Source organism: Sciurus vulgaris (genome assembly GCF_902686455.1).
Source record: "Sciurus vulgaris genome assembly, chromosome: 1".
NCBI lineage: Eukaryota > Metazoa > Chordata > Mammalia > Rodentia > Sciuridae > Sciurus > Sciurus vulgaris.
The window spans coordinates 117,868,858-117,896,388 of NC_136461.1; the positions used below are offsets into that span (position 1 = coordinate 117,868,858).

Here is a 27,531-nt window from a genome sequence, read left to right on the forward strand (position 1 = left end):
TTTTTCTCTAGTCTGTGCTTCCTAACCTATTAAAAACTAGTTCTCAGATCCTCCTCCTGGAATGAAAACACACACACACATACACACACAATTTCCTTTATTGGGAGTGTACTTCAAGTAACCAAGCTCAAAGGGATCCCAAGCAACACAATCTCTGGTGTAAATAACCAAAGCAGCAAACCAAGACCATGGAAGGAAACAAAGCTCAGTGTCCCTGATCACCAAGATGATTATTACAGAGAAGCAAGGACTAGAAATTTCATTTGAGTTCAGTTCCTTCAACCAGGGCTACAGGGTAAAAGGTGACTTCTGAGTTCAGTACTATGAGATTTTTTGGAGTTCTGGGTGCCAATCTAGGGACCAAATCAGATACCTTTCTCAAACAGGGATTTACAGTCAGAGCACCAACTTTACTACTATGTGGTACAAAGGCTCAACATCCATGACCCGTGGTTTTCTCATATATAAAGGAGAATATTTCCAGTTCGTGTTCTAGATTTTTTTTTGGGGGGGGGGGAGGGGAAAGCACTGTGGATTTAACCCAGGGGTGCTTTAGCACTGAGCTACATCCCCAGGCCTTTTTATTTTAAGACAGGGCCTTGCTAAATTGCTGAGGCTGGCCTCCAACTTGCAATCTTCCTGCCTTAGCCTCAATCCTCACTGGGATTACAGGCCATGCCACTAAATCCAGTAAGAATAATAATTTCAATAACCACTTAGCAGAATGGTTATTAAAGCACTTTACAAAATCAGAAAGGTTCTGGACAAATGCTAAATGTTAATATGGATCTCTCCTTACTGGCCCTTCTGTAAGTCTTTATGGCTGAATGTAATACCATGTGGGAAAATGAAAGGTGGTACTGGGCTTCCCCAAAGTGCAGGATAGACTAGGGTTCAGGGTTTGTCAGTTTGAAAACTGCAAGAACTTTTAATTAAGAAAGAACCCGTCAACATTTGAATGCTGGCTGATTAAAGATATTTAAAAAACCTTGACTAGAGATTTTGGTAAACCATTTCAAGTGGCTGGTTGATACCACCTAAAGAGTACAGAGCCCAGGTGTAGCTACTGTGAGCATTTATAGACAAGAGAGGCACAAGAATAGATACAGATGTCATACAAAAATCAACAGGAACCGGTGTGGTAGAGATATGGGAACAATGAATTTTCCAAATGTAACCACAATAACATTTCCCATCCTTGACATTCTTCCAGAGCCTTGTTACTCCTGAGGAGGCAGAGTCTACATCCCCTCCCTGATCCTGGGCAGACCTTTGTGATTCCCTGAAGTAACAGACTCCCGAGGCTAGCTCATCACCTCTGCAAATGTCCTAGAATGCTTGCTCTAGGAGCCTGCAGCCACCTTATAAGAAGTCCAGCTACTATAGGTCATCATGTAGAAAGGTAATCTGAAGATTTCACAGAAAGAGGGGTGGAGAAAGAGAGGTACCTGAGGAGCTCCAAGTGTTTCAAGTCCCCTGACACCTTTGTTCTCCCAGCACAGCTGCCAGAGTGAAGCACTATTGGAAACCCAGCCCTGGACCAGGAACTCCAGGTAAGACCCCAATCGAAAGCAACTGCTTAGCTCAGCTGAATCAACCCCCAGAATTGGGGGAGGAGATTAGAATTAAATGTTAAGTCCCTTTGGGGCAGTATGTCATACAGCAAATAATAATGTTAACAATACTGATCTGTGCAAAGCCTCTAAGATCAGGACAGACAGGTCACATCCAGGGGATGAGGAAACAGTTGTTACAAGTGGACACTACAAAATATGAGGTAATGATATCAAAGGAATAGCTGACATATAGTGAATTTTTAACTATGTCACTTTGCATGCATTATTTTCACTTAATTTTCAGAAGAACCCAATGAAAGAAACACTACTTTTCTCATTTTCTAAAGGGAGAAACAGGCTTAGAAGGATTAAATAAGAAGAAACTTAAGTCATTGTGACAGTCATACTCCTAACAACTTCTGCAACACAATGGTGAGTATAACCTAAAAGAAGTTATCAAAATACCACAAATTATAATCCTAGAGTAGAATGAATCTCAGAAATCAAATCTAGCTTTCCCACTTTATGACTGATGAAGTGGAGGCCAATAAGGGTTGTGACTTGTCTTAAAACTGAATCAATTCCTCAACAATAAGAACACAACTAATCCACATAAAAAATAGGCAATGGATCTGAACAAACATTTCTCCAAAGAAGATATGCAAACACATAAGATGCACATTTCTGTCTTATTAAGGAAATGCAAATCAAACCACAAGAGATACCACTTCACACCCACTAGGATGGCTATAATCAAAAAAGAAGAATTGGGCACACATGCCTATAGTCTCAGCTTCTCTGGAGGAGGATGAAGAAGGGTCATTAACCCAGTCTGGATAACATACATAAACCCCAACTCAAAAGAGAGTGAAAGAATGAATGATAGAAGAAAGACAATAACGCCCTGGGGCAAATTCAGCCTTGGAAGAGTGGTTTGGACACAGGGTCATCCTAGGGGATGGAGGCTGACCTGGAACTTGAGGCTCTGCTCTGCTCAGCCTCCCAAGGTGCGTGCACACATGCAGGCTAACAGATCAGGTGACTAGTCCTCACCTTCCACTTTAAGCATGTTTCTACCTACCTACTCAAAGCTACTTGACAAGAAAAGTGCTAAAATTGCTTTAAAGGTCTAAACTTGCTTTTCCTTGGAAGGTCAAGATTCCCACAGCTTTCTTAGGATCCTCCTATGCTGGTTCCTGTAATTGGGGCACTTTCTGTAAGGAGTGCTGACTCTCCTATTTTCTGGGAAATGGCACATGTCCTGGTTCCTAATCCAGGAACTTCTTCTGGTCCACTCAGGCCCCGATTCGGATGTGTTTTGGAGATCCTAATAAAGGGCATTTCCCCGTTCAAAAAAAAAAAAAAAAAAAAAAAGAAAGACAATAACAAGTGTTGTTAAAGTGGTCTTGAATATTTGTATGTGCAAAAACATGTACACAAATGTACAAAGTCACATTATTCATAATAGCCAAGAAGTGAAAACAACCTAAATGTCCATCAACTGATGGATGGATAAACGAAAGGTGGTATATCCATACAATGGACATAATTCAACCATAAAAGTACTTATACAATCTATAGCATGGTTGAATCCTTAAAATATGCTAAGTGAAGAAAGCTAGACATAACAAAACACATATTGTATGATCCATGTATACGAAATACCCAGGGTAGGCAAATTAATAGAGACAGAAAATAGATTAGTGGTTTTCAGGAGTTAGGGAGAGAGGACAATGCAAAGTAAACTGCCCCAAGTTTGTTGGAGGGATGTTTAAAATGTTCGGGAATTAAAAGGTGGTGATGGTTATATAACTTGGAATATACTAAGAAACAATGAACTGTACACTGAAATGGTGAATTTTATGATACACGAATTATATCTTGATAAACCTGTTAACTAAAAACTGGAATCCAGCTGGGTGTGGTGGCTCATGACTGTAATTCCAGTGATTTGGGAGACTAACACAGGAGGATCATATGTTCCAGACCAGGCTCAGCAATTTAGGGAGACCATGTCTCAAAATAAAAACCAAACAAAAAAGGGGCCAAGAGGATGTAGCTCAGAGAGTAAAGTACCCCTGGGTTTAAGCCTCAGTACAAAAACAAAAACCAAAATACAAGTATCCATTTTTCAAACAATATCTATTTACTGCAAAGTATCAGGCACTACAGTGTACTACACACAAAGACAAGGCTGCTTAGTGGTGAAATGCTAAGTCACTTTAATTCTGAGATTTTATTTTTTCCAATCTCACTGAAACTTACCAGGTCCCAGAGTGCTACTCTTTCCCTATCATTAACCAACCAGGAGGCAAAAAGAGAGTTATTCTCTTCTTGGAGACTGAATGCAAACCTCTGGTCCTAAGGGGACCTTGGACAGGAGATTTTATTGGAAAGTGACAAAAACACAAACAAAGACAAAACAAAAAAGAAACTAAAGAGATTTGATTCCTGGCTTCCCTCTCTCCTAGAGGTCACCTTCACTACTGCTGAATAATCTGATATGTAGCTCACTCACAACTTACACATTTTTGCCAATTAAGCCTTGCCAGTGGTACAGGAAAATGGGAATCACACTAGGCTAGAGCTTAATAGGCACAAATTTTTTAAAAATCCCAACTTCACTATTTCTTAGTTTATAGACTTCAGGCAAGTCACTAAAGTTCCCTAAACCTGTTTCCCCATCTATAAAATGGGACTGAAGCTCCTTGCCTAGATTACCCTGGTGAGATTATGAATAATAATAAAAAAAAAAAACTTTACCAACTACAGTGTACTATAATAGTATGGACAAGCACCATCATTACTATCCTCTTGTTTTTTTTTTTTTTTTTTTTTTAATGTTGAATAATGGCATTTTATTGAGCACTCACTTAATAGGGAAATGCTGGGTAAGGTGTGGGTTACACAGAAGCATATATCCACAGAGTCTACATGTCAGCCTGTGTGTGATGAAGCATGGGGTGGTGTCATCTATTATACAAACCGAAGCATCTCTGTGTTCTTTCTTTCAAATTAACTAAACTGGAATTTAATTCATACAGTTGTAACTACTCTTATTCTGTTATTATTCCTACATGGAAAACCATCTACATTTTTTTTCTGTTAGCATTTTCTGCCTTTTAATTAGCTGTCTTATGTTTTTGATGCTATGTTTCATTTTTCCTCCTCTATAATTAATAACAACTGGGAATGATAAGATTGAACAAAAATGATTTCTTTCTCTTTTGCTATCTCCCTTTTCTTCATTTGCTGCATCAACTGTCCTTACTGCCAACTGTTCTGAGTTGAATTGAACACTGGGGACTAGTCTCCCTTGTTTGCCCTTTGGTTTTTTTTTTGTTTTGTTTTTTTTTTATTGTAAACAAATGGGATACATGTTGTTTCTCTGTTTGTACATGGCGTAAAGGCATACCATTTGTGTAATCATAAATTTACATAGAGTAATGTTGTTTGATTCATTCTGTTATTTTTTTCCCTTCCCCCACCCCTCCCACCCCTCTTTACCCTCTATACAGTACTTCCTTCCTCCATACTTGCCCCCCTCCCTAACCCTAACTCTAACCCTAACACTAACCCTTCCCTCCCCCCCATTATGTGTCATCCTCCACTTATTAGCGATATCATTCGTCCTTTGGCTTTTTGAGATTGGCTTATCTCACTTAGCATGATATTCTCCAATTTCATCCATTTGCCTGCAAATGCCATAATTTTATCATTCTTTATGGCTGAGTAATATTCTATTGTATATATATACCACAGTTTCTTTATCCACTCATCAATTGAAGGGCATCTAGGTTGGTTCCACAGTCTGGCTATTGTGAACTGAGCAGCTATGAACATTGATGTGGCTGTGTCTCTGTAGTATGCTGATTTTAAGTCCTTTGGGTATAGGCCAAGGAGTGGGATAGCTGGGTCAAATGGAGGGTCCATTCCAAGTTTTCTAAGGAATCTCCACACTGCTTTCCAGAGTGGCTGCACTAATTTGCAGCCCCACCAGCAATGTATGAGTGTACCTTTCTCCCCCACATCCTCGCCAACACCTGTTGTTGCTCGTATTCTTGATAATTGCCATTCTAATTGGGGTGAGATGGAATCTTAGGGTGGTTTTGATTTGCATTTCTCTTATTACTAGAGATGTTGAACATTTTTCCATATGTTTGTTGATTGCTTGTAGATCTTCTTCTGTGAAGTGTCTATTCATTTCCTTAGCCCATTTGTCGACTGGATTATTTGAATTCTTGGAGTAAAGTTTTTTTAGTTCTTTATAGATTCTGGAGATTAGTGCTCTATCTGAAGTATTGATTGGCAAAGATATTCTCCCATTCTGTAGGCTCTTTCTTCGCATTGCTGATAGTTTCCTTTGCTGAGAGAAAGCTTTTTAGTTTGAATCTATCCCAGTGGTTGATTCTAGCTTTATTTCTTGTGCTATGGGAGTCCTGTTAAGGAAGTCTGATCCTAGACCAACAAGGTGAAGATTTGGACCTACTTTTTCTTCTATAATCTGCAGGGTCTCTGGTCTGATTCCGAGGTCCTTAATCCATTTTGAGTTTAGTTTCGTGCATGGTGAGAGATATGGGTTTAGTTTCATTCTGTTGCATATGGATTTCCAATTCTCCCAGCACCATTTATTGAAGAGGCTATCTTTTCTCCATTGCATATTTTTGGCACCTTTGTCTAGTATGAGAAAATTGTATTATTTGGGTTTGTGTCCGTGTCCTCTATTCTATACCATTGATCTACCTTTCTATTTTGGTACCAATACCATGCCGTTTTTGTTACTATTGCTTTGTAGTATAGTTGAAGATCTGGTATTGCGTTACCCCCTGTTTCATTCTTCCTGCTAAGGATTGCTTTAGCTATTCTGGGTTTCTTATTCTTCCAGATGAATTTCATAATTGCTTGCTCTATTTCTGTAAGGTACATCATTGGGATTTTAATTGGAATTGCATTGAATTTGTATAGCACTTTAGGTAGTATGGCCATTTTGACAATATTAATTCTTCCTATCCAAGAACATGGAAGATCTTTCCATCTTCTAAGGTGTTCTTTAATTTCTTTCTTTAGTGTTGTATAGTTCTCATTGTAGAGGTCTTTCACCTCTTTTGTGAGATTGATTCCCAAGTATTTTATTTTTTTCGAAGCTATTGTGAATGGGGTAGTTTTCCTAATTTCTCTTTCTGAAGATTCATCACTTATGTATAAAAATGCGTTGGATTTATGGGCATTGATCTTGTAACCTGCTACTTTACTGAATTCACTTATGAGTTCTAAGAGTTTTCTGGTGGAATTTCCAGGTTCCTCTAAATATATAATCATGTCATCAGCGAACAGGGATAGTTTGAGTTCTTCTTTCCCAATTCGTATCCCTTTAATCTCTTTGGTTTGTCTAATTGCTCTGGCCAGAGTCTCAAGAACGATGTTGAATAGAAGTGGTGAAAGAGGGCATCCCTGCCTTGTTCCAGTTTTTAGGGGGAATGCTTTCAGTTTTTCACCATTTAGAATGATATTAGCCATAGGCTTAGCATAAATGGCCTTTACAATGTTAAGGAATGTTCCCACTATCCCTATTTTTTCTAGTGTTTTGAGCATGAAGGGGTGCTGTATTTTATCAAATGCTTTTTCTGCATCTATTGAAATAATCATGTGATTCTTGACTTTAAGTCTATTAATGTGGTGAAATACGTTTATTGATTTCCTGATGTTGAACCAACCTTGCATCCCTGGGATGAAACCAACTTGATCATGGTGCACTATCTTTTTAATATGTTTTTGTATGCGATTTGCTAAAATTTTGTTGAGAATTTTTGCATCGATGTTCATTAAGGATATTGGTCTGAAATTTTCTTTCCTTGATGAGTCTCTGTCTGGTTTAGGTATCAGGGTGATATTGGCTTCATAGAATGAGTTTGGGAGGGTTCCCTCCTCTTCTATTTTATGGAATACTTTGAGAAGTATTGGAATGAGCTCTTCTTTAAAGGTTTTGTAGAACTCGGCTGAGAACCCATCTGGTCCCGGACTTTTCTTTGTTGGTAGGCTTTTGATGACTTCTTCTATTTCAGTACTTGAAATTGGTCTATTTAAATTGTTTATGTCCTCCTCGTTCAGGTTAGGTAATTCATATGTCTCTAGAAACCTGCTGATGTCTTCGAAATTTTCTATTTTGTTGGAGTATAGATTTTCAAAATAGCTTCTAATTATGTTTTGTATTTCAATCCTGTCTGTTGTGATATTTCCTTGCTCATTCCGAATTTTAGTGATTTGGGTTTTCTCTCGTCTTCTCTTTGTTAGTGTGGCTAAAGGTTTATCAATTTTGTTTATTTTTTCGAAGAACCAACTGTTTATTTTGCCAATTTTTTGTATTGTTTCTTTTGTTTCAATTTCATTGATTGCAGCTCTGAGTTTAACTATTTCCTGTCTTCTACTACTTTTGGTGCTGTTCTGTTCTTCTTTTTCTAGGGCTTTGAGCTGTAGTGTTAGGTCGTTTATTTGTTGAGTTTTACTTCTTTTATTAAATGCGCTCCATGAAATAAATTTCCCTCTAAGTACTGCTTTCATAGTGTCCCAGAGATTTTGATATGATGTTTCTTTGTTCTCATTTACCTCTAAGAATTTTTTAATTTCCTTCCTAATATCTTCTGTTATCCATTCATCATATAATAGCATATTGTTTAATCTCCAGATGTTGGAATAGTTTCTGTGTTTTACTCTTTCATTTATTTCTAACTTCAATCCATTATGATCTGATAGAATACATGCTAGTGTCTCTATCTTCTTGTATTTGCTAACATTAGCTTTGTGGCATAATATATGGTCTATTTTAGAGAAGGATCCATGTGCTGCTGAGAAGAAGTGTATTCGCTCTTGGTTGGATGGTATATTCTATAAATGTCCGTTAAGTCTAAATTATTGATTGTGTTATTGAGATCTATGGTTTCTTTGTTCAATTTTTGTCTGGAAGATCTGTCCAGTGGTGAGAGAGGCGTGTTAAAATCACCTAGTATTATTGTGTTATGGTCTATTTGGTTTCTGAAATTGAGAAGGATTTGTTTGACATACATGGATGAGCCACTGTTTGGGGCATAGATGTTTATGATTGTTATATCTTGCTGATTTATGCTTCCCTTAAGCAGTATGAAATGACCTTCTTTATCCCTTCTGACTAACTTTGGCTTGAAGTCCACATTATCGGAAATGAGGATGGATACTCCACCTTTTTTGCTGAGTCCATGGGCATGGTATGTTTTTCCCCATCCTTTCACCTTTAGTCTATGGGTATCTTTTTCTATGAGGTGAGTCTCTTGCAGGCAACATATTGTTGGACCTTTCTTTTTAATCCAATCTGCCAGTCTATGTCTTTTGATTGATGAATTCAGGCCATTAACACTCAGGGTTATTATAGAGATATGATTTGGTTTCCCGGTCATTTGGTTCATTTTTTAAATTTTATTTATTTATTTGTTTGACACAACTTGGCTCCTCCTTTATTTGACAATTCCTTTAGGATAATTCCTCCCTTTGCTGATTTGCTTCTTTGTTTTTCATCTCTTCCTCATGGAATATTTTGCTGAGAATGTTCTGAAATGCTGGCTTTCTTTTTGTAAATTCTTTTAGCTTTTGTTTATCATGGAAGGATTTTATTTCATCGTCAAATTTGAAGGTAAGTTTTGCTGGGTGTAAGATTCTTGGTTGGCATCCATTTTCTTTCAGGGCTTGAAAAATGTTGTTCCAGGCCCTTCTAGCTTTTAGGGTCTGGATTGAAAAATCTGCTGATATCCGTATTGGTTTCCCCCTGAATGTAATTTGGTTCTTTTCTCTCACAGCCTTTAAAATTCTGTCTTTATTTTGTATGTTAGGTATTTTCATTATAATGTGCCTTGGTGTGGGTCTGTTGTAATTTTTTGTATTTGGAGTCCTATAAGCCTCTTGAACCTGATTTTCCATTTCATTCTTCATATTTGGGAAATTTTCTGATATTATTTCATTGAATAGGTTGTTCATTCCTTTGGCTTGTTTCTCTAGGCCTTCCTCAATCCCAATAATTCTTAAATTTGTCCTTTTCATGATATCCCATAGTTCTTGTAGATTCTGTTCATGATTTCTTACCATCTTCTCTGTTTGTTCAACTTTGTTTTCAAGGTTAAATATTTTGTCTTCAATGTCTGAGGTTCTGTCTTCCAGGTGTTCTATCCTATTGGATATGCTTTCTATGGAGTTCTTAATTTGGTTTATTGTTTCCTTCATGTCAAGGATTTCTGTTTGTTTTTTTTTTCAATATCTCTAACTCTTTATTGAAATGATCTTTTGCTTCCTGTATTTGCTCTTTTAACTGTCGATTGGTGCGATCAATCAATGCTTGCATTTGCTCTTTCATCTCATCGTTTGCTTCTCTGATCATTTTAATTATGTACATTCTGAACTCCTTTTCTGTCATTTCTTCTGCCATGCTGTCATTGGGTTTATTGATGTAACATCTAGATTTGTTTGCAGCATTTTCTTTCCTTGTTTTCTCATATTGTTCAGGTATCAGAGGACCGCTGAGATATTGCAGATTTCCTCTATTGACTTACAATGTCCCTGAAGATTTCTATATATATCCCCCCTTAGCCTTCAGTAGGCTGAAGTCTTGGAGGAAGTTGATAATGCGGTGCTCCACAAGGAAGCTGCCTCTCTAGGAGTGGTGGCCTTCAGGTGGGGTATAATCCCTGCTAGTGGGCAGAGGTGCCTCCACTTGTTGACCAATGGTCATCCAAAGGGGACCTAGGCTGTGGGCTGAGGCAAGGCCTGTTTGGGCCTGAGTCTCTGGTTTTACCGTCCTTGTGGGGAAACCTCACCCAGCAGGGAAGACTCACCGGTGGGGAGGTCTCGCTGGTCAGTTCCCTCCTAGAGGTTCCCCTCAATTTACAGCTACCGCCTGGACTGGGCTGCCTTCCTCTGCAAAGTTCCCAGGGGCCTGGCCCTACCTCCTGGGCCTGGGAGCCTCACCCTTTGCAGATGACTCTCCTTAGGCTGCCCTTCCTCAGAGAATCTGCCCGCAGGCCTGGAACCTTCGCTCCGCCCTAAGCCTGTCTCTGTGCGGCTCTTCCACCAAGAAGCCTCCTAGATCCTGGGACCCTGCTCTGCACCTAATCGCCTGGCTATGCGGCCCCTCCTCTGAGCAGCCACCTGGGGCCCTGTACAATCGCTCTGAATCCCAGAGACCCGCCACACGCCTCTTCCTCCAGACAGCCGCCCAGTATTCCGGTGCGGTCACTAGGAGTCCAAGAAACTCACTGCGTGCCTCCACCTCCACCAACCACCCGTAGCCCTGGGCAATCAATCACTCCGAGTCGAAGTGACCCTCCCCGTTCCTCCTCCTTCTCCAGATAACCCCCGGGGTGTTCAGGAGCGGTCGCTCTGAGTGGCTCTGAGTCCACGTGACCTGCAGCACAGGTCCTCTGGGCAACCGCCCGGAGCTCTGGTGCGGCCACTCAAGACCAAGCGTCCCACCACGCTTCTCCTCCAGGCAGCCCCCTGTGTTCAGGAGCTGTCACTTTAAGTCCAAACAACTCACCACTCGCCTTCTCCTCTGAGCAGCCACCTGGAGCGCTAATGCAGTCACTGCGAGTCCAAAGGACCCGCCGCGCTCCTCCTCCTCCTCCTCCTATTCCTCTGGGCAGGCCCCGGGTTCAGAAGTGGTCTGAGTCCAACAGCTCGCCACGCAGCCCCTTCTCTGGCAACCGCCTGTAGCTCTGGTGTAGTCCCCCCGAATCAAGCGGCCGCGCTCCTCTTCCTCCTCCTCGTCCTCAGGGGCAGGCCCCGGTGTTCAGAAGCGTCGTTCTGAGTCCAAACAGCTCGCTGCACAGCTTCTCCTCTGGCAACCGCCTGTAGCTCTGGTGCAGTCACTCCGAATCCAAGTGGCCACGCTCCTCCTCCTCCTCCTCAGGGCAGGCCCCGGTGTCCTGAGTCCACACAGCTCTCCTCGCCACTCTTCCCCTGGGCCAGCCGCCGGAGCCCCAGTGGTTGCTCCGAGTCCCAGCGCTGTGCCGAGCGGCCTCCTTTACGGCGCTCCCAGCTGTCTGAGTTCACTGTTCCAGCGGGGGGGAGGGGCGTCTCGCCGGCAGTTCTACTTCACAAAGTTTCCTGCGTTCCGGGACCACCGTCCCATCCGGGATGCCTCCCCAGGGGGTGAGAGTCACCCGGCTGCTTTGAGTTGGTCCCAAGCGTCTCAATATCTCCTCTTTTGAATCCTGAGTCCTGGAGCAATGTGAAATGCAGCCACCCTCTAGGCCGCCATCTTGAAACCCCTTATCTTGGTTTTAAACCTTTCATCCTTCTTTCCAAGTCAATCAAGTCCTCCCCTACTTAATCCATTTTGTCCCAGCATCCCAGGTATCACATATGCCCAATGTCCTATTTATACGATGGCTTATAAATGTAATGGATATTGTCTCAGTGTCCTATTTGTAAGACAATCTATATTTTCGATCTTAATGGCAATAAAGGATATATAAACTCTAGATTATGATTTCCAACACATTTTGAGGTATCTGTGTCAATTTCATTGAAATAGTCACAGAACCGAACACTTGGGACTTAATGAGTTAAAAATTGACTTCTCTTGACTCTAGTCTTTCCCTGAGTCCTGTCACATCTCCCCTCCAGTCTGTCCCATAGCGGTTATAAACCAGGTCTTATGCTTTTGATCATAACTAATAATAAGGCTTTATATTTACTTGTTGTCTATCTTGCTCCAGGTAGAACACAAGTTCCAGTGTATCCCTAGTGCCTAGAACAGTGCCTAATATTTAATAAATGTGCTGAATGAATTTTTAAAATTCCCATAAACTGGACAAATGGGAAATAGTTTTTTTTGTGTGTTTTTTTCCCACGGGGTTACTGGTGATGGAACGCAGGGACACTCAACCACTGGATCACATCCCCAGACGTATTTTTGCATTTTATTTCAGAGACAGAGTTTCACAGAGTTGCTTAGTGCCTCACTGTTGCTGAGGCTGGCTTTGTACTGGGGATCCTCCTGTCTCAGCCTCCTGAGCTGCTGGAATTACAAGTGTTTACCACTGCTCCTGGTTCTTTTTTTTTTTTTTTTTTAAACAGTATTAGGAATTGAAACTAGGGATGCTACATTCCCAGCCTTTTCTATTTTTTGAGTCAGGGTCTCACTAAGTAGCCCAGGCTGGCCTCAAATTTGTGATGCTCCTAACTCAGTCTTCCAACATGCCTGTTGATTACAGGCTTGTGTCACTGCACTTGGCTTGGGAAGTATAGGATCTTGGGAAGGATTTTAAAAAGGGAGTGGTCCCTCCCCACATGCCTTGTCCAGTCCTTTCCCAACCTGCTGGATCTCAAAGTTCAGAACTAAAGGATATGTCTCCAGGCATGAGCAGAAGTGCAGCTAACAGTGCTAGGCTAGGTTGAGCTAAGAAAACTAGGATTTCTTCTGGGTCTTAAAATGGTCTTAAGGCATGAAATGGTGTTTCAGGAAACTCTCTTGATAGGAACTCCCAGGCTTTGTCTTGTACCTGCCATTACCTCTGACCTATACCAACAAGCTAGCTCAGACTCACAGCCATTGGTCTGAAAATTTTCTGGAAATTATCATAAACAATTCACAATTCACAGGGCAAAAAGAAAAGCATAAGAGAGAGAGACTCAAGATCGGGCACTCTTGAAAACCCCAGATGTGTGGCCTCTAAACCCAATTTCAAGGGAAGTGACAAAGACCCTAGGATAAGAACCCCAGAGCAGTCTGGGCCTCCTACTGCCACCCCAAGAAGCTAAAGTTGCCAGTGATGGTGTAGGTTACTGTAAGGACAGAATGATGCGCCACTCTGTGGAAGCATGCTCTTTCAGTGCAGGAACCACATTTTAAGAACTCTTACCAACAGTCTAAGAGGAATCAACGACATTTTAAAAACCCTTCCTATTGCAAAATTCAGAACCTAGTGTCAGTTTGGGAAATCATTTTAGGAAATTTATTCTCTCTTTTAACCCAAAACTGAACCACTGAAATTATGTATATTCTGACACTTACCAGAAGCTTTGACATTTCTGTAAGATTTACTTTCTGATCTTTTTGGGGTTTAATTTTGAAATTACAAAAAATTGTATGAAAAGAATGAAGCAAGATTTCACACACAAGGAGCCCAGAAATTATGCTTCAGTTATCTTACATGGTTCAATTTATGGGATATTTACTGTGTAGCAGGCATGGGGTAAGGCGTTAAAGATAGAGTTTTAACAATCCATAGAAGAAATTCACAACAGGGAATGAAACGACTAAGTTTTGGAATACAGAGTTAACCACAAAAGTTCTGTTACAATAACATAAAAGCTAATTAAGAGCACAGATATCATGAGGCACTGTCTCTCAAAGCACAGAGTATCGGCATCATTTGGGAAGTTGTTAAAAAATGCTAATTCTTGGACAGGGACTTCAACCCAAATAATTACTGAGTCAGAATTTCAGGGGATAGGGCCCAACAATTTGTATTTTGAAGAGCTTTCTAGTTGATTCTGATATATGCTAAAGATTGAGAACCCATGACCTATGGTGACACAGATCTACCTTGAAAAAAATTAACTCAAAGGAGCTGTATTTTCTCCCCTCCCTTCTGACCAAACTTCGTAAAAGAACTGAATAGAATGTCTTCTGCCTGGACTTTTCCTCTCTCCTACCTGGCTCTCGTTTTTTTTACTCAATTTGAAGGTTCCTTCCTCCAGGAGATCTTTAGTTGTTTCTCCCATGTGCTTTCAACTGATATCACAGAGGCAAAGTTTGGGCACTGCTATCACATAGTTCCTGCTTAATTTTGTCTCCCACAGAATCACTACCTCACCTCCTTTTTCCATCATGACCCACTATAAACTGGTTCCTGCCCTCACCACTGGCCAGAAATCACTGAGGCCACAAATACCCACCTACTTACTAGATGAAGACATCTCTGTCCTTTTTGTCCTTGACTTCTTGGGATCATCTGACACTACTAACTACTCCCTCCCTTCATTTTTGAGATTCCACACTGTCCTGGCTCCTTCTATTATCTCTGTCACTCTCTGCCAGTCTTTCTATGGGCTCCTCCTCCTCACCGATAAATGTGGGGCCTTTCAGTGTTCTGTCCATCACCCTCTTCTTGCACTGGACTTACACTCCGACTGCTGGCCAGATGTTGCTGACCTCTCAATGTGATTCTCTATCCCACAACACCCTTCTGACTTCCAGAGCTTTATCCAGTTGCCTGGATCCCCCACAGGTACTTCAAATCAACATTTTCAAAAGGGATGTTGACCTGTTGCTCCCCTTCCAATCATGTTCCTCCTCCGCAGTTCTTTTTCACTGAACAGTACTACCCAGTAGCCAAAGCCATAAATAAGGGTCATCCTTTTTCCATACTTCTCTCATTTCTTTTTCCCCTTATAATCAACCACTTACTCTAATTCCTCATATTTCTTATCTCTAAGGTCACTTTTGTAGTAAAGGCCATACTCTTCTCTTGCCCAGGGCCTCTTATCTTCCCTCTCTCTGTTCTTAATTCTTTTAATCCAATGTTTATACTACAGCCAGGGTGATCTTGTTTTTGTAAGAGTTTATCTGATCATGTCACACCTACTTAAAATCTCATGGTGGTCTTCCACTTCCCTCAGGATCAAGTACAAAACCTCTAACACAGAGGATCACATGACCTTCAGGCCCTGGCTCCTACTTATCCTCTGGTTTCATTCAATTAATTGTTCCACGGTCTCACAACGGATCATGGCTACTTTGAATTCCCATAACACTATGCTTTCTTATCTTCAGCCTTCTTTCTGTATGTATTGTTCCCTCTGTCTGGACTTTCCTTCTCTCCTGCCTGGCTCTCATTTTTTTATCTCAATTTGAAGGTTCCTTCCTCCTTCCTCCAGGAGATCTTTAGTTGTTTCTCCCATGTGCTTTCAACTGGTATCACAGGGGTAAAGTTTGGGTGCTATCACCTAATTCCTGCTTACTTCTGTCTCCCAACAAAACCATAAGCTCCTTGGGATCATGGTGCACACTAAATTTGCACTGAATCCCAAGTGTCTAGCACCCTGTCATATGAAGATCCATTAAGTGATCAACCTTCCTATTTGAGGGAAAGCCTAAATGTTCCTAAACCCGAAACCCTGTTCCTGTGAAGGCACTGAAACCCTAGTAGTTTTTACCCCTGTCCCTAGTGTTCTCAGAAGAGGGGGCTGTGGTTCTAGCCTCATACAAGGTCCCATTCACACTATTCACTACACTCTCTCCAGCCACCTCCCCGCAGAACAACAGTGGCCTTTCTCTTGGAGGGAAGCTTCTAAGGGCCCTACTCTGGGAAATGAATGGGGCCAGCCTGGGGCAGGCAGGACAATAGCAGGGTGGGCCCTGTGCCCTTAGACCCTTGCAGGAAAAGGCAGTCCGGAAACCAAGCCGCCAATGGGGAAATCCCCAGAACTCTTGAGGAGGGAAAAGCAACAACTCCAACAAGGCTGCTCTGTCCCTGAAGAAATACCAAGTACCCAAGACCAAGCACACCAATAAGAACAAAAGGAATTCTTGGTTTAATTTCCTGGCAGCAGTAAGTAGAGTTGCTTCTTAAAATCCCTTGACTAGGCATGGAGGGAATCAGTAATGTCAAGAGTGAGCTACAGCTAAAGTCAGGAAATAGCATACCTTGTATAAAGAGAAGATCCTGCCTAAAGATAACGAAACTGGGCACTACAGGGCAACTCAGAAAGGAGTAATAGGACAAGATATAATAACCAACACAAAACATACACAAAATGGAATGGCACCACCAGTTATTATAATAGTCCATAATGTTGCTAAGTATTCTTCCAAAATTTTTATATAAATTGTTATATGAACAAATAAAAGATAATAGAGTAGAACTGCCACAGGTATGTGCAAAAGAAGGCTAAATAATATAAACAATGTAGGGTTGATGATGTTAACCAGGAAAGATTTCCTTGAAGGAAAATGAGACTGATAAGGTTGGGGAGAGACAGAGAACACTGATACAAAGGTGTGGAAGGAGTGATGTAGGCCCAGAAAACAGGTTAGCTTACCTGAAGGAGGATGGTAGAGTACAGTAATAAGATCAAGAATTAATGAGTTGTAGGCTGAACCAAAGAAAGTCAGAAATCATGAAAGTCATGAATCCCAAGCCGGGGAGCTAGACTAAAAAGGAAAGACACTATAAGTTTCAAGCAAAGCAGGATTCGCCTTGGGTTGAGAGAACTTAGGCACCTAATTTTTAACTACTGTTCTGTGTTTGTTCATTATGTTCCCAGTGCCATGGCTGTCAGTCCTCGGCTGAGAATCAGCATAGGACTGCGGGTAACTCAAGCATGGGTCTTCCAGTGACAGCTGAAGAGAGTTCAGGCCAATCTGGGGTCCCTGCCAAACCAAATGCCTTAACAACACTCACCATATGTTTGGCACTATAGAATTCACAAAATGTTTTTACACAAATCATCCTGATCACACAGCTAGTTAGTGGCTGAGTAGAAGTTCACATGAAGATCTCTTATACTACTAGGATAGTTTGTGTGTGTGTGTGTGTGTGTGTGTGTGTGTGGTACTGGGGACTGAACTCGGGCTTTCTAGCATTGAGCTATATTCCCAGTGCTTGTATTTTTTTAAGTTTTGAGATAGTATCTGGCTAAGTTGCCCAGGCTGGCCTCGAATTTGTGATCCTCCTGCCTTAGCCTCCCGGGTAGCTGGGATTACAGGCATGTACCACTGCATCTAGCTTACTAGAATGGTTTCTACATTCCCAGAGTTTAGTAGGAATGATATGACTGAAAAATCAGGATCCATCAAATATATGCTAATCTCCTCAAACAGTGACCCAATTTCCTAAGAAATCTCCTAGAATGACTCTCCTTTCCCCCTCTGCACTGAAGAACTCTAAAACTCTATGGTAGAAATGGCCTAACCTAAGAGTCTCAGTAAGATATCATTCAGTGTGCCATATTCATTGAATTGCTGGTATCAGTGGGAGACAGAGTGACGGTAATGAAGGTCCTAGTCTGTCAACAGCACTACCCTTCTCCTAGTCCACAAGTCTCAAAACCTTGGGAATCAAATTTAATTTGTCCCTAACCAAAGTGTCTTCTGAATCCCAGCTTTTCCTCTTTGTTCCCATCATAACCAGGAACTCATCATCTTTTGCCAAGATTGCTACAAAAACTCCTAGATGGCCTTCCTGACCTCATGCATTTTCAATCCATCTATCAACATCAGAATTCTCTCCTTAAACATTATTTTTTATTACATATAATACATGAACTATCACTGACTCCCTTTTCTCTACCACATAAATAGAGTCAGAATACCTTTATCCTCTACCCTGCCCACTCTGTCAACCTAATTTCTCTCTGCTCTACAAAGATGAAGAATCTTATCATATCCAGGCTACTCCATGCTCGGTTCTAACCCTAGAAGCTTTCCTCATGTTGTTCCCCTGTCCAGATGGCCTTCTCCCGCTTCTACCTAAATAATTTGTAACTACCCCTCCCCTGGCTATTCTTATCAGTGTGAATCTTTCACTCTTTTCTAAAGGTACCTTTCTGGTGTAAATAAAGAATTAGCAATTATGATTTTTTTTTTTTTACTGTTTTGTGTTGTTTCATTAATAACATTTCCCAACAAGAATGTATGTTCTACATTCTTGTATGTTATCTACCAGAACACTAAGAACTGAGCTGAGCCTGGAGCCCTTTGATAAATATTTGCAGTCCAATCAACTGACTGCCAAGTGCCACGAATCTTAGGTCACCATTTGGAAGGCTGCTAGATTGGTTCCCTATGTGATTTGAGGCCAGGCCATGACTGTTGACCATACCATTTTGTAAAAGTTGTTCCAAAAATACTGAAGAGAAAGGAACAAGGACTGGGAATCAAGATGTTGAAATGACATTATGCCAATTTTTTCAAAGCCCCTTTCTCATATGTTCATGTGTTAGTTTGCTGTTCTTTAGAATGAAGAGGAAAATCTTGAAAAAGTCAACAAAGATAGAAGAATACTAATGACTTTAGGGCCCATACTGAAGTCAAAACTAAAAGTCAATAAATTGGTTTTAAATTGTAGCAAAGGGCCAGGGGTGGTAGTGCACAACTGTAATCTCAGTTCACAGAGGAGGCAGGGGCCCCTGAGGCAGGACACTCACAAGTCCAAGTTCAAGGTCAGCCTTGGCAACTTAGATCATCTCACAATAAGTTTTTAAAAAAATATTGACTAGGGATGCAGCTCTGTGGTAGAGTATGAGTCTCTGGATTCAATCCCCAATACTGTTTAAAAAGAAAAGAAAAAAAGTAGCAAAAGAATGTCTGGTATCCAAAAGGACTTGTAACTGTTGAACTCATAGAACCACCTTCCACTGAGATCATTGAAAATGGGAGAGACTCCCAACTTGTCTTTAATACTCAAAGTACTACCCTATAGTCTGGTGCAGTGGCATCTGCCTATATTCCAGCTACTTGGGGATGCTGAGGCAGGAGGATTACAAGTTGAGCCAGGTTGAGGCAATTTGGTGAGACCTTGTCTTATAAACAAAATAAAACGTGCAGGCGATGTAGGTTAAGTGGTAGAACACCCCTGGGTGCACTCCACTAGAACCAAACAAAAAACAAAAGAGACGGAAACACACCCAGACCCTATTAGAATCACTAGGTAATTCCTTGAGGTCCTACCAGCCTCCTATCATGTTTCCCGCTCAAACCTATCCAAGAGTTTTTAGTGACCATAAATCTGGGTTGATCTTCTAGACCTTTAAAATACCTTCCAAAATGGTGAAGAGCAGCACCTGTAGAATGGGAGAAAATCTTTACCACATGCACCTCAGACAGAGCACTAATCTCCCGGATATATAAAGAACTCAAAACTTAACACCAAAAAAACAAATAACCAATCAATAAAGGGAAGGAACTGAACAGACACTTCACAGAAGAACTACAATCAATCAACAAATATATGAAAAATGTTCCATCATCTATAGCAATAGAGAAATGCAAATCAAAATTACTCTAAGATTCACGTTCACTCAGTCAGAATGGCAATTATCAAGAAGACAAGCAACAAAAATGTTGGCAAGGACGTGGGGGAAAAGGTATACTCATACGGTGCTGATGGAACTGCAATTGGTGCACCACTATGGAAAGGAATAAGGAGATTCCTCACAAAACTTGGAATAGACCACCATTTGACCTAGCTATTCTATCCCTCAGTTTATACCCAAAGGACTTAAATCATCTACTACAATGATTGTAGCCACATCAATGTTTATATTAGCTCAATTCACAATAGCTTAAACTATTGAACCAACCTAAATGCCCTTGAGCAGATGAATGGATAAATAAAATGTGATACATATACACAATGGAATATTACTCAGCCTTAAAGAGAATGAAATTACGGCATTTCGGTTAAACTGATGGAACTAGAGAATATCATGCTAAGTGAAATAAACCAATCCCCAAAAACCAAAGGCTGAATGCTTTCTCTGACAAGCGGATGCTGATTCATGGTGAGGGGGAGGGTAGGGAAGAATGAAAGAACTCTGGATTATATAGAGGGGAATGAGGGAAGGGGTGGGGCGGTGGGGATGAACGGATGGTAGAATGAGACAGCTATTACCCTATATACCTGTATGATTATACTACTTGGTGTGACTCAGCACCATATACAGCCAGAGGAATCGGAAGTTATGCTCCATTTGTTGTACAATGTGTCAAAATGAATTCTACTATCATATATAACCAATCAGAACAAATAAAAAAAATGGGAAAAAAACCTTCTGAGGGCTGGGGCTGTAGCTCAGTGGTAGAGAGCTTGCCTAGCATGTGTGAGGCACTGGGTTCGATCCTCAGAGGTACCACATAAAATAAGTACAATAAAGGTATCATGTCCATCTACAACAACAACAAAAAATAAATTAATTAATTAAAAAAAGAAAAAACCTTCTGAATCCTGCTCTAATTCTGTTCTTCCAGTTTCCTCTTCCTTTCATCAGGCAGCTGTCACCCTGGTCTTTTCAAACTTTCATTTTTGCTGGTTTTCAGGAAGGCCAGGTAATGATTCCTGGAAAAGAGTCCTAACTCGCTGAAAGAAAGGACACAGGCATTCTGTTTTCAGAAGCTCAGAAAACGAAACAGCTAGAAAGAAACAAATCACAGGGGATGGCTAGCCTGATTCACTCATTTTTTTCAGATAAGAAAACTGCAGACCAGAATAGGTAATGACCTTTCCAAGGTCATTTACGTAGTTGGACCCAGCATACTGATATGTTAACTCAAATACCAGTATTCTTCCTCAAACTCCAAACTTCCTTTCATAGGAACTCTAACATGACTTTTAAGGAATCTTTTTTCTAGACTAGAATCAGCAATTTCTTTAGCCTTGCTTACCCCAACTGGTGAGGGAGTGACCTTGGGTGCCACTTGCAGATCTATGCTTGGGTCCTTTCTCAAGATAGTGACTGAGAAAAGAAGGAAGAATGTACAGTCCACAGGGAAGTTTCCAAGTCATGTAATAAATCTTCCAATTTAGTTTTAAAAACAATAAACTAATAAGGTGGACTTTTCTATGAAGATGTAAAGCAGATTCAGTCAATATTGTTTAAAATAACTCATCTTAGGCTTTACAGAATTTCAGTTAACAAAACCTTTTCACATAAATCAGAATCCTAGATCTTTTTTTAAAATATTTTTTTAGTTGTTGATGGACCTTTATTTAATTTATTTATTTATATATAGTGCTGAGAATTGAACCCAGTGCCTCCTACATGCTAGGCAAGCACTCTGCCACTGAGCTACAACTCCAGCCACAGAATCCTAGATCTTTAAAGCAGCAAAAAACACTATCATTTCCAAACTCTTTTCCACAGAGGTTATGTGCTTTTCTAGAACTCCTTTTCTATTCACTAATTTGGGGATTAGGTACATGGAATCTTTTTTCTTTCTTTTTTTTTTTTTTTTTTTTTTTTGCAGTGCTGGGGATTGAACCCAGGGCCTTGTGCTTGCCAGGCAAGAACTCTACCAAGTGAGCTATCTCCCCAGCACCTTTTTTATTTTCAATAACCCACACTCTTCTTTATTTTTCACCCTGTTTAAAAGTACTATACTTCTAAAGAGGGGGAAGGGGGCTCTGCCTGCCAGTTCTCTATGAAAAAGTTTTAAAAATGCATTAATCGAAGAGTGCTCTATATGGGGCTGTGCCTGTGGCTCTGTGGTAGAGGGCTTGCCTAGCATGTGTGAGGCACTCAGTCCAATTCTCAGCACCACACATAAATAAGTGAATAAAAATAAAGGTCTGTCAACATCTAAAATATTTTTTAAAAAAAGAGTGCTCTCTACAAAATGTTTTTGAGTATCTGAAGTGAAGCTTAGCCTGCTCCTGCTCATAATGGTGATTAGTCGCCAAATGTTTCGTCTGAAAATCCCCTCTCATCTCACACTCCTAGATTGGAACCAGGGTACATTTAGGAAAAGACTCAGGACTTCAGGGGACTTATTATTTGTAGATTTAGATCCCTATCACCATTCTGGGAGGCCAATTTTCCAAACTAGGTAGAAGTTCAGCTAAATGTCTGAGGATTTATTGGTTCCAGAGCTCAATAAAGACCAAAACCCAGGTAGGAAGAGATCTCTGACAGGAAACAGTTGGTGGGTCTGGATTTACTTTCAATTTGAAAAATTATATGATTCTACAACAAGGAATGGCCAGAGATAACAAAACAAATCTGGGTTGGGTGTGTTGTTCAGTGATACACCACTTGCCTAGCACATGTGAAGTCCTGGGTTCAATCCAACACCACAGAAAGAAAAAAAGAAAGTAAACAAACTCTTCCATCCTCATCACTGAAGAGACAGCTAAGTGAGTTAAGGTAGAAAAAGTCTCGCCCATTCATCAAAATTCCTGGAAAGGATTCAATAACCTTCCTTTTCTCACATCTAGTATCATCACCCAACCATGACCACCTCTTTCTAGCTCTGTACACTTCTGCAATAATAAAGCCTGTTCACTCTGCTTAATTCTTCAAAATGGAGAGATCTTTTCATCACCCTTAATTTGTTTGGGGCTACTCAGCTCAGGAAGTAGTACATGAAGCTAAATCAAATCCGTGAGTTCACCATCTAAAATTTATATAGAATTTTACAGTTTAGAAATATATTATCTCACTGGACTTGTTCCCTTCAAGTCTTATGAGAGAGATGCAATAAACATTATAATTCTCAAATGCATACTGTATAGAAGTATGAGCTGAGTACAGTGGAGCAGATCTGTAATCCCAACTGCTTGGGAGGCAAGTTTTAGGCCAGGCTAGGCAATTTAGCAAGACTCAATCTCAAAATAAAAAAAAAGGGCTGGGGATGTAACTCAGTAGTACAGCACTTGCCTAGTAGTAGAACCCAAAGTCCTGTGTTCAGTACCCAGCACCACAGGAAAAAAAAAAAGTGTTTGCAAAACTCTAAAGTACTTTATATAAATGAGCTGCTACGGTTTTACACAGTAGGAAGACAGAAAGGTCATGACTTGCCCAAAGTCACATAGCTTAAGGGGAAAGCCAGGGCTCAAACCAAGGACTAACTTTTGGTGTAATACTCTCTGGTTTGGTCCTCACATGAGCTAAAGTTTTCCAGAGAAAAGCAAACTCCTAACCCATCTGGTCATTTCAAAAACATTTGCCAAGGGGAACAAGGCAAACAGATATAGATGGCTAAGCAAAACTCATCATCATTCCTATTCATCATCAGTATCATAAGCTGTTTGTAATATCAAACACGTTTTTAAAAACTCCTGAAAAGAACATATAGTAAGGAGCAGTAACTGAAAAGGACAAAAACTGAAAGAGACTTGAACAATTACACTATAACTCATTTTTCAGTAACAACTGATTAACACTAAAAGATAAAGATGAGTTGCAAATACTTTCTTTTTCTATGGAACCAGGAGTCACTACCCAACAGGAAGAAAGAGGGTAAAAGACTGCTAAATAGATATTCCGGTCTTCTTTACTGTAAATCACAATCTCTCTCCAAATACATGGTCTTCCAGCATGTGGCTTATCTTCTGGAAAATACACATTACCTAGGAAACCTTCTCTAATTGACCTTTTGATAACACATGAATGTTGCAAACAACCTGAAATGGAAGAATTCACACTTGCTGATATGCTCATTCGTTCTAACATTCGTCTGTCAAATATTTCTGAAGCACTTACTGCATACAAGGCACTAAACTAAACACGCAGTACATAAAACAAGCAAACCAAACATAATCCTGTTTTCTGGAGTTTGCAGACTAGTGTTGTTTTTAGGTGGTCTTTGGGAGTCTTGAGTTTCCTAGTTCCTCAATTAGATTGCATGCTTTCTGTGAGCAAGAACTGTATGCTTTAATTTTCTAAAACACTAACAGCATCTTACTCAAGACTCTCTACACAACAAACTCAGAAACTAAGAAAGAATAGAATCTGACTCCATAATCTGCAGCATTTCCCTCCAGAGTCCTATACACTGAATTGTTTAAAATTCATAGGGTCTACAATCTGGGATGTCAAAAGGTCCAATAAAATGAAACTATAATGGAGCAAGATCCAATGCAGCCAACTGGAGATAACAAGAAGGGGACCCAGGTCCCAGAACTGATTTACTTAGCAGGGAAAAGAATCAGGCAGGGGTGAAAACAAGGAAAGCCCCCCGGCCATGGGAGAAAATGGTACTTGAAGTATAGAAACTGCAGGTATGAAGAGCAAGGAAATAACCTTGACTGTTAAAGAGCACCTTACTCTATTGCTCCAGATAGGAAAAGGGAGCCTCACACATTCTACAGGGTGTCTACAAACTTGATTAGACAGGATGGGGCAATGAAAAGAACCAAGAATTCAGAATCGTAAGACATAGGTTAGAGTTCAGATTCTACCACAAGTCAGGCAAAATGGCACAGGGCAAGAAAGGAATCCCCTTTGGGCCTCAGATCCCCTTCTGCAAAATGGGAATAATGCCTTCTGACTTGTCTCTCACCCAACATTGTGAGGCTCAAATGAGGCACTCTATGAAAGCACTCAGGAAACTGTAACATACTAAACAAGAGACTGAGATCTGCATTTGTGAAGATTTACAAACTCCCAGAGGAGAGGCTCAACCCAGGAACCTCACTGGCTCTCCCTGCACTCAACACCTGGGTTTCCATCTTCTCACATCCCTGAATTCACAGAAATAGCTTACCCATTCATATCTTAAAAAGACAAGTGCACTGATTCCCAAACTCCAAGAGGATGAAAAGGGAAGAAGGGCAGCCATGTAAACCATTTTCACTCCTTGCCTTGCCATGCCTCGGTTATCCCTTTCCCAGGGCCGAATTACAGAGAGGCCAGCAGAAAGGGGAAGGAGATCTGAACCAGCCATAAATGCTTTGTCGTTGTTTGACTCCTCTGCACCCCTGCGAAGTCAGTTCCCTGTCTGGGGACTGCTGAATGATTCTAAACTGGACTCTAAAGCAACACAGAGATTAGTGTTTGGGAGAGAGAGATTATATGCATTCTAGGCCACATTCCACAGTCAAAAGGAAATGATTATTAGCATGGATAACCAAAGGTTAACCGAACACAGTGGGAACAATTGCTCCCTTGCAAATATTCTTCCCTATCTCTCCAATAATATTTTTTTCCAGGTCCAGTCCTTTCATTTGCTTGTTTAGTCCTCCAACCACCCGCAACCCTAAGAATACACCCCAAGATTCTCAAGAAGGGAAAAATCAGAGGTGGGGGGAGGGAGAAAAAAGGCAGACACCTTACAAAGTTGTACCAAATCTTTGAAAAAAAGAATTATAACCTCACTGTAATGCTGCCAGTGACAAGAGAGGCTGGGCTGACTCTTGAAGGGGAGGTATATCATGTGCTGTAAAATATGAGGGCCAGTGCTTCTGCCCATCAGGCCTAAGAGCACCCAAAACAACAACTTCCAGTTCTAAGCAGAGGGAAGGCCCATTTTGCAGTCAAGCTTATTAAGAACGGCTTGGAAGATTAAACTTAGAGCATCAGCCATTGGCAAGTCTCAATTTAAACTCTAAGCTTGTAGGAGAGGAAATTCTAATGTGACCTAAGCAATTGGGGGCCATATCAGCCACTGGTAAAAATCAAGACCTGTGTGGTTGTAAATGGTGTTTCTATCCCATCATTTGGGCCAAGGACATCTTCCTCATTCTAGAAATGGGATCCAACCCGTCATCAAGCTGCACCATTCTATACCAGCCAGCCTGGTGGAGACCCACGCCCATGCTGGAGCCCTTCCCCCAGCAACTCCAACACCTCACATGACCAGGCTTGCTTCTGCCTCCTACCCCTAGACTGGTAAGTTGGGGACCCAAATTCAGTCTCCAACTTGGCAAAAATCAAAACCCACTGAAAGCATGTCCTCCTTCTTTCCCTCTCCTGGCTTCACAGCTTGCTTACATTAGAAAGACACTGAATCAGGAGGTGTGTTTTGAACACAGACACACAAGAAACATAATCATACATGCTGACAGTCCCCACAGACCAATGCTCCTACCCCATCAATTCCCACAGCACACCCAAATCTCTTTTTTTTTTGCAATCCTTTATAAAAATACAACACCCTCCCTCCTGATCTTTCCTTTAATAAGTGTTGAAAAACCCAAATTATTAGCAAACCTACCTGTCTATACTCTGGGGTAACCTTACACTCATGGTTTCTTGATGTCTCCACGGTTTGGTTCCAGAATTCTATAGCTTCAGTGTCTTGATCAGGACTGAATCCCTTGCAATTTCTGAGAAAGGTAAGAAGAGGGCCTCCCAACTTGAAGATTGAATCCTTTTTCTTCCAGTTCTCAGGACCCTGGTAACTGAAGCTCCATTCTACTTCTACCGGTGAACATGGTCTCCTTTCTTAGTCCCTTTTCCCCTCCCCCCTCTTTAAAAAAAAAAAAAAAAAAAGAAAAGAAAAAAGAAAGGAAAAGAGGAAAAAACTATGACCTTCTTAGAAACCAAAATCCCAACCACAAATCTCTTCAAGGTTAGCACTATGGCCTGAAAAGTGAATCACAGAAAGAATGTGCTTTCAAAATATCAGTCTGAACTGCAAAACACAGATAAAACCATCCTTTTAATCCAGTTTTCCCAGCTGTCCTTCTGTTGGCAAGGGAGCCTCAAGCTCCAAAGAGGAAAAAATAATTCTCTGGTCTCCAATGCTTAAAATGACAACAGCAGATATATTCGAGGAAGGAAAAAAATTGAATAAATCCGAAATAGCACTTGGAAAAAATCTCCCAGCTGATTTGCACAGTACAAAAATAAATAAAACCATACAATAGTATGTACACAACAGCACTCCTTCCACATCCAGTGCAACCCTGGAATCCAAAATCTGTGGGTTTTCTTTAAAAAAAAAAAAAAAAAAAAAAAAAAGCTTTTATATCAAAGGTTTTGAAATTCTGAGACAATTGCACCAAAAAAAAAAAAAAAAAAAAAAAAAAGAAAGAAAGAAAGAAAGAAAAATCGCAGAACACCTGAAATGCAATGGTTTTTACCTTAAAAATGGTAGCATTAACCAGAAACCTGACAGAATCTCTGAAAATATTCTTTTTTTCCTTTAAACTTGCAGGTTCCTCCACCTACCCCAGCCTGATTCTCAGACCCAGCCTATGGTCGGCCTTTTTTCTGAGAGACAATTTCCTGAGTTAGTTCTGCTGTTTTGCTCCTCCACATCCAGGCTCTGAAAATTCCTCTTGCCTCAGCCTTCATGAAACAGAGATTTCGCTTCCTTGCCTTCCCCCTTCTCTCTCCTCGCTCGCCGGGTCAGAAAAACTGCTCCCTTATTATTATTCGTTTGGACTATTATTGTGGATTTGAGTTCGGGTGGGTTTCTCCTCCACACCAGCTCTGGAAAATCCGGTCTCCTCGTTCTCTCGGCCTCTCTTTCCTCCCTCTCGCCCCTCGCCGGCTCCTGCGGGCAGAA

General features: G+C 40.8%; 1 protein-coding gene across 8 annotated transcripts in view; it reads right to left on the reverse strand.

The window, feature by feature from the left end:
* ARHGEF11 (Rho guanine nucleotide exchange factor 11) overlaps window positions 1-27,007 on the reverse strand; it is a 116,647-nt gene extending 89,640 nt beyond the window's left edge. For 5 of the 8 annotated variants that reach the window (XM_079109156.1, XM_079109158.1, XM_079109163.1 and 2 more), the window contains exon 1: window positions 26,233-27,007. In XM_079109156.1, coding sequence (XP_078965282.1) covers window positions 26,233-26,264 — 32 coding nt within the window. In that variant the 5' untranslated portion in view covers window positions 26,265-27,007. The remainder of the gene's footprint in view (window positions 1-26,232) is intronic. The other 3 variants (XM_079109154.1, XM_079109166.1, XM_079109157.1) reach the window with 2 other exon arrangements.
* Between the last annotated feature and the right edge of the window lie 524 nt (window positions 27,008-27,531).